This window comes from Polypterus senegalus, chromosome 4, assembly GCF_016835505.1.
Source record: "Polypterus senegalus isolate Bchr_013 chromosome 4, ASM1683550v1, whole genome shotgun sequence".
In the NCBI taxonomy this organism is placed as follows: Eukaryota; Metazoa; Chordata; class Cladistia; order Polypteriformes; family Polypteridae; genus Polypterus; species Polypterus senegalus.
The window spans coordinates 242,487,858-242,496,440 of NC_053157.1; the positions used below are offsets into that span (position 1 = coordinate 242,487,858).

Genomic DNA, 8,583 nt, shown 5'->3' on the forward strand with positions numbered 1-8,583 from the left:
CGCCCTTATTGAAGGATACCACCGTGGTTAATGGGCACTTTGATGTTCTCATTCCCAACACTTACATGCCTGATGTATACATGGAGCGCACACAAATTTAGGATTGTCTCGAACAACAATCTGCTCTTACAGTTGAAAGAAAGCGTGCTGCAGAACGTCAACGCAAGCAAAAGTAGCGTAAAAGTTTAACACAAGAATGTCGCAAAGAAACTCGCCGTGCTGATCGTAAAAAAAAAAAAAAATTGGCGCCAAAACCTAACTCAAGAAGCTCGAGAGGAAACACGGCGTGCTGAACGTGAAAGCAAACAAAACTACAGGGGAAACCTAAGTCAAGAAGCTCGGGAGAAAAAGCGTGTAAGAAATGAAAAATGTTCACAGGATCGATGCAACGAAATTAATGTTGCAAAAAGAGTTTGTAACAGGCCTGGACAAAAAATTGCTTTGGAGGACATGTCCGAAGATGACATTCTTCAACATAGTTGTGGTATTTTTAATGAAAAATGTGTACATTGTGGCACAAAATTCTTCTCATTAGAAAAAAATACTAGGAACGAATATACTATGTGTTGAAAGAACGGAAATGTTAAACTTCAGCCTCACAGGGAATGCCATTTATTCTAAAACCTGCTGACACGCATACATTTACACTCCAATAATTTTATGGCCAATATTCGATCTTATAATAGTTCAATTGTATTTGCATCTATTGGCGTGAAATTGGTTACCCCTCCTGGACGTGGTCCATATTGTTTTAGAATTCATGGATCCATATACCATAGTGTGGGAACATTACATTCTGAAGGTGATGAAAACCGAGTATATGCACAATTGTATGTACTAGATCCAAGTGCGGCAGCAGGCGCAAGGGTTACTAATAGAGAAAATCAAAATTGCCTTCCTGATTTCATGCAAGAACTGAGCGAGTTTATGGCTAATAATAATGATTTAGCGAAACAATACAAACTTCTTTATCAAGTTGAACAAGAAGCTTTACTTGAAGCTCAAAATCGAAGCGAGGCACCTCCTGATATAAAAGTGACAATCAGGTATGATAAGAAATCTGATATAAGAAGGTACAATCCACAAATAGTTAACAAAGTGGCTATGATTTTCTAAAGTACAGATGGGGAACCACCTCACAATTGGGACATTTTGGTACATTTAAAATCAAATCAGGACAAGCAGACTGTGCCAAAAACTCAAAAAATCAATATATGTCACAGATTTTTAGAAGCAATGACATATCCGGTATTTTTTCCTTATGGTCAGGAAGGATGGCATCTTGATTTGAAAACTACTAATAATAAAACACTCACACAAATGATGTACTTCGCTTACCAATTGCAAATACGTGACACGTTTAATCCGTTGCTTCATGGAGGTAAACTAACGCAACAATATTTCGTGGACTCATATGTTAAGATGGAAGCCAATAGGCTTGAGTTCAATAAAAAACACCAAGAACAATTAAGGGTGTCCTCATATCAAAATTTGAGGCAGGAACTTAATTCAGACTACGTACAAGGCGATTTGTCTATCGGGCAAATGATCGTATTACCATCAACGTTCCAAGGAAGCCCAAGAAATATGCAGCAAAGTTATCACAACGCTATGGCTATTGTACGAAAGTATGACAAACCAGATCTATTTATTACCATGACTTGCAATCCGAGAAATTACAGAAAATCTTAATGGAACGTCAGCCCAATTTAGACCAGACTTGTTTGCACGTGTTTTCAATATAAAACTTAAAGAACTCCTAAGTGATTTATACAAAAAACATGTTTTAGGAAAAGTTATTGCAAACGTTTATACAATCGAATTTCAGAAAAGGGGACTGCCACATGCTCATATTTTTTTAATATTAGATAGAGCATCGAAACTAGAAACTCCTGAGCTTATTAATAAAGCAGTATGTGCAGAATTACCTCACTTAATTGAGAAACCCAGGTTATATGAAATCGTGACTAAAAACGTGATTCATGGTCCCTGTGGAGCAGAATTTCCCAATGCTTCCTGCATGGATAATATCAAAGGGTGCACAAAAAGTTTTCCAAAAGAGTTTCAACTACAAACAGACCCAGAAAAAAAAGGGTATTGACTTTATAGGCGGCGTGAAGGAGTATGCGCTGTTATAAACGGCAGAACAGTTAACAATCAATGGGTCGTTCCATATAATCCTTACTTACTGCTCAAGTATAACTGTCACATAAATGTTGAAGTATGTGCATCTATTCAAAGCATAAAATATCTCTTCAAATACGTTTACAAAGGACAGGATTGCGCAAATGTAGACCTAACTGAGCGAATTGCCCATGATGAAATCAAAACGTATCTGGACTCAAGATATGTCAGTTCTCCTGAAGCAGCATGGAAAATTTTTGGATTCCACATGCATGAACGCAGTCATGCTATTGTCCGCCTCCAAGTGCATTTACCAGAGCAACAATCTGTCGTTATTAGACAAGGCAATGCTGCAGAGGCATTCGAAAGGGCTAAAACCAAGGACACAACCTTAACTGCATGGTTTAAACTAAACCAAACAGACCCAAATGCAAATCAATATTTCTATTATGAAATACCTGAAAATGATGTGCTTAAAACGAAAAATGGTCAGGATACATGGGAGCCACGTCAGAAAGGACATGATTCTGTTATAGGCCGAATGTACTCCGTCAATATGAAAGACACGGAAAGGTATTTCCTACGGCTGCTCCTTTTACATGTATCAGGAGCCAAAAGTTTCAAAGACCTTAAAACTTCAGGAGACCAAGTGTATGCAACTTTTCAAGAAGCTGCAAAAATCAAAGGCTTGACAGAAAATGCTGAAATCTGGAACGAACTCTTGATGCAAGCTTGGTATGTATGCCTAAGCATCTTCGTGAGATATTTGCATATATATTAGTTTTCTGTTCTCCTGCAAATGCTACTGATATATGGGTATGACATAAGGCAGCTCTAACTGAAGATTACACAAGACAACAAGGTCAGCAAAATGACCACCAAGATTGCCAAAATTGCAGGCCCTGTCATTTTGCACTCCGAGATATTGCGAAGATTCTCGATTCCTCAGGCCGAAGCGATGACCGCAATGTTAAATTCCGAGCAAAGAGCTGCTTTTAATGTCATCATGAAGGCCATAGATGAAGGAGCAAATCCAAGATTATTTTTCATTGATGGCCCAGGTGGGAGCGGGAAAACATACTTATACACAACTTTAATAAGGACCTTAGGAGGAAAATCTGAAACTGCGCATGCCTGTGCTTCTACTGGCATTGCTGCTAATTTGCTTCCAAGTGGACGAACATATCATTAAATGTTTTGCTTAGGAATAAATATTTTAGACACAACAGTTTCCGCAATTACACCTCGCTCAAAAGTGGCAAAATCCCTCAGAGAATCTAAATTAGTTGTGTGGGATGAACCCTCTATGGCATCTTCACACGCATTAAATTCACTGGATAGATTGATTCTGGATATAATTTCCAGTACGCACTTTCCTTTTGGCGGTAAAGTGTTTGTCCTTGGAGGAGACTTCAGGCAAACATTGCCGATTGTACCTCATGGCACCAGAACAGCCATTGTTGAAGCCTGTATAAAGTATAGCAAAACCTGAAAGAATTTCCATACTTTGAAATTGATCAAGAACAACCAATCGGTTGATAGAGAATTCAGTGATTGGTTATTAAAACTTGGAGAAAGAACGCTAACTAATGATATTGGCCTAGATGAAGAACTAATAGAAATACCACCAAGCATGCTGTGCAAAGGTGACATAGTAAAGGAGATCTTTGGGGATAAATTTCATGTAGCAGATATCCCCAACTTTGCGAATAAATTTATACTAACTCCAATCAACAAAGATTGTAATGAACTAAATGAGAAGGTACTGAATTTATTAGATGGTGAAAGTGTTACATACTTAAACCATGACTCACTATTAGATGGCACGGATGAAGATCATTCCAATTATCCAATAGAGTTATTAAACAAATTGAATCTTTCTGGAATTTCACCACACGAATTGAAATTGAAGAAAGGTACCATTGTAATTTTCATTCGAAATCTGAGGAGCGGTCTGTGTAATGAAACATGATTAATTATTCGAGATTTACTACCTAATATTTTAAAGGCTGAAGTGTTGACTGGCACTGCTAAAGGGGAAGTAGTATTTCTTCCAAGAATTATACTGGAAACTACTGACGGATTGTCTGTTGTTCTTCAGAGAAGACAATTTCCAGTAAAGGTGGCATTTGCAATGACAATAAATAAATCGCAAGGACAAACTGCTGATAAACTTGGGATATATCTTCCACGACCAGTATTCGGCCATGGTCAGCTCTATGTAACATTTTCAAGAGCAAAGCGCTCCGAGGACGTAGTTGTCCATGTAGTGGACACTCAACAACAAGGAAAACTGATAACAGGCAGTAATAGAGTTTTTACACCGAATATAGTATTCAAGGAAGTTTTCGAAATTTTATAGAAAAAAAACTTTAAATTTCATCACAAAAATAACAGAAACTACGAGTATTAAAGTAATACCGCTCAAATGCAATGTAACCAAATTAATGAGTTTGTATAAAATATCAAATTGATCTACATATTGAATTGCCTTAAGAAATGGTCAACTTAAAAGTCGGTTGCCTTAAATGGCGGGTGAGACTAGTTTTCTCATAAAAGAATGCAAGTTAGTCCCTAATTCTGTGCACAAGCCTAATTCGTTTATTAGCTAAATGAAGAACAGATGATATAGAAATAACGAATCATGTAGCTCTCTACAGCATGATTAATACAAAATACAGTCCTTGGTATTGTGAAGTAACTACTTATAATCAGTAAAGTTAATGTTATTTTCTTTCACAAACGGTACAAGTTCATTGCTACTCAGATAAGGACCCATCTTCAAACTTCCGAAACACAAATATTCCCATTGTCAGTGGCACCTCCTGGTAGTTGGCACTGCAATGTGGATATCTCCATTTTTTATTACATTGAACTTTTTCAGTTGTGCTGTGGGGTTGAAGTTATCATCACCACACAGTTCTATTGCTACTTCATTCTGTTGTCTGGTGTTTGTATTGTTCACCATCTTATGACACAGCATTGGTGCACAGATGGTTAGTCCCTGTATGGCTGACGTCCTGGCAGTACCGTTTCTGAGTCCTTCCTGTAATCTTACATGATGCTGATGATGGCTGATACAAGAGGAACACTTTCAACATTCAGAGCGGCTAAAAGGCTTACCACAATAGGCCAGTCATTTATGACTATGAAGGCCATTGCTGTCTGAAAAGAGATAACCACATTTAGGACAGCAATGAGGTTTTTTTCTTGCAAATAGAAGTTGTTGAAGAAAATTCTTGCCGTTTGTGAAATATCTGTTGTATTCCAGTGTGTTCATTCCAGTGTGAGTTCATATGTGGCTCTGAGGATAACTTACATCTAGGATCTGTTTGCCACTTCCAGTGTTTTGTCCACTATTCTAATGTATTTATTAACTACTTTCAACTGGAGTCCTTTACAAAAATTCAGAAGATTTTTCTTCATTTTTATTGAAGGAGGATACAATGAAAAGATCATTTGTCATTTCTGAGACAGGCTTTACTCCAATATAACTCTGCATGTGTCTCCAAAACCTTTTTCTGGAAGACTACCCTTTACCACATTCAGAACAGGTGTACTTTTTCTCTCCAGTGTGGATCCTTCTGTGGCAAATAAGTGCGTTTGGACTTGAGAATCATTTGCCACACTATGAACAGCAATTAGGTTTTTCTCCAGAGTGAAATCTCATGTGATCTTTAGGAGTTGTGTGGTCGGAGAAAAGCCTGGCACATTCAGAACAGCTTTGTTTCTTACCAGAATGAATTATTTTATGATTGTGAAGGAATTGTTATATGAGAATAACAATCCACATTCAGTACAAATGTAAGTCAGGCTTCTCTCCAGTATGACTTTTGTATGCTTATACAGAGAATTAATGTGTGGGAATTGTTTGCCACCTTCCAAGCAAAGGTGAGGTTTCTCTCCGGTGTGACATCTGATGTGACTCTTTATGATGTTTTGTTGTGAGAACTGTTTATCATATTCAGGGCAACAATAAGGTTTATCTCTAGTAAGAGTTCTGATGTGGCACTGAATTACACTTAAATATAAGAATCGTTTGTCACATTCAGAACAGGAATGTTATTTTTCTTTAGTATGGATTTTGGCATGTGGATAAAGATCTTTCTGGCTTGTATAACATTTGCCACATTCAGAACATACATACTGCATTTTCGCTTTACTGGGAGTTTGTGTGTTTACTTGAAATGAGCTAATGTTTAAAACTTTTTTCCACATTGAGAACAGCAATATGGCTTCTCTCCAGTATGAATTTCAATGTGCCTTCGAAAACTGCGTTTGTCAGAAAATTGTGTGGCACATTCTGGACAATAATAAGGTTTTTATCCTGTGTGGATTCTTCTGTGACTCTGAAGACTGCTTCTCCTTGAGAACGATTTACCACATTCGGGACAACAATGAGGTTTTTCTCCAGTGTGGATTATACTGTGCCTCTGAAGATAGCTTCTCCTTAAGAACAATTTACCACATACTGGACAGCAATGAAGTTTTTGTTCTGTGTGAATTTTTTGGTGACAGTGAAGTTCACTTCTCCATGAAAACGATTTACCACATTCTGGACAACAATGAGGTTTTTCTCCAGTGTGTATTCTTCTGTGCCTCTGAAGACTGTTACTCCTTAAGAATGACTTACCACATTCTGAACAGTAATGAGGTTTTTCTCCTGTGTGAATTGTTTTGTGCAACTGAAATTCACGTCTCCTTAAGAACGACTTACCACATTCTGAACAGCAATGAGGGTTTTGTACTGTGTGGATTCCTCTGTGCTTCTGAAGATGGCTTCTCTTTAAGAACGACTTACCACATTCTGAACAGCAATGAGGTTTTTCTCCTGTGTGGATTCTTCTGTGACTCTGAAGATTGCTTCTCCTAGAGAACGATTTACCAGATTCTAAACAGCAATGAGGTTTTTGTCCTGTATGGATTCTTCTGTGTTTCTGAAGATAGCTTATACATGAGAACGACTTACCACATTCTGAACAGCAATGAGGTTTTTCTCCTGTGTGAATCTTCATATGCCTATTAAGATCACTTTTGTATGTGAATTGTTTGCCGCATTCCAAACAACATTTTTCTCCAGTAGGAATTTGGATTTCTTTCTCCACTTGTTGTCTATCAGTTTTGATGGCTTCTGTCTGTGTTGCCCCAGTAGCAGAGAGAGAACTGCACTGCAAATAGGCTGTTGTCTGATTCTCTGATCCTCTTGCTAATTTCTTCACACCATTCTCATTGTATTGAAGAGAGGGCTGACCAAGTGAAGGTGGAGAGAAGCTGCCATTCTTCTGTACATCTGAAATAACACAAACATTTTAACTATTTTTTTTTCCTGACATGTTTATCCAAGTCGACTTAAAACATTTGAAACACAATTGGTTACATTTCTCTTGTTCTTCCAACTGGAGCACAGGCAGGTCATATGATTTGCTTGTTGTCACATGGTGCCAATAGCTGAATTTAAACCTGTAACTTCAGGGTTTGGTGTCCAAATTCCTAACCATTACCAGCCTTTTAACACTAGAATTACCAGAGCCTACAAAAAAACTTGTAGGTCCGTCCCACCTTAAATCGCTTCTTAAAACCTCTCCGCCAATGTCTTTTGTTAATCTAACTGTGCTGATAAAAGAAAAGCTGCAAGTAGCCGGCTATTCCATCCCCCCAACGACTTAGAACGTGCACAAACTTCTCCCAGCTCATGCCTTAATTGATTATCTGGGAGTGAAGTAGAGTTTTAGAGTGGAAATAATAGATAATTATTTGGAATACACGCATTGCGTGTGTTCCGTTTCTACAGTAATCCGTGTAAACACATTTTTAAAACAGAAACGTTTTTCATATTGTAGTAGTAAATGACAAAATGTAAGCATAAACAATATAATGTATGAAGCCTGAAGTCCAAATATCAAACACATTCACAAAAGGTACAAATATAACAGAACAAGTATGCTTTTATTCAAAAATATCACTGCAGAAAAAAGCCGCCTTAGCATGCCACATTGACACATACTCCTTTTACATGTATCAGGAGCCAAAAGTTTCGAAGACCTTAAAACTTCAGGAGACCAAGTGTATGCAACTTTTCAAGAAGCTGCAAAAATCAAAGGCTTGACAGAAAATGCTGAAATCTGGAACGAACTCTTGATGCAAGCTTGGTATGTATGCCTAAGCATCTTTGTGAGATATTTGCATATATATTAGTTTTCTGTTCTCCTGCAAATGCTACTGATATATGGGTATGACATAAGGCAGCTCTAACTGAAGATTACACAAGACAACAAGGTCAGCAAAATGACCACCAAGATTGCCAAAATTGCAGGCCCTGTCATTTTGCACTCCGAGATATTGCGAAGATTCTCGATTCCTCAGGCCGAAGCGATGACCGCAATGTTAAATTCCGAGCAAAGAGCTGCTTTTAATGTCATCATGAAGGCCATAGATGAAGGAGCAAATCCAAGATTATTT

At 37.8% G+C, this 8,583-nt stretch overlaps 1 protein-coding gene across 1 annotated transcript; it reads right to left on the reverse strand.

Moving 5' to 3' along the window:
- Nucleotides 1-5,636: 5,636 nt before the first annotated feature.
- Nucleotides 5,637-7,404, reverse strand: LOC120528690 (gastrula zinc finger protein XlCGF49.1-like). Its single transcript, XM_039752849.1, has one exon. The coding sequence runs from the start codon at nt 7,137-7,139 to the stop codon at nt 6,447-6,449; it is 693 nt and encodes a 230-aa protein (XP_039608783.1). The 5' UTR covers nt 7,140-7,404; the 3' UTR covers nt 5,637-6,446.
- Nucleotides 7,405-8,583: the final 1,179 nt, after the last annotated feature.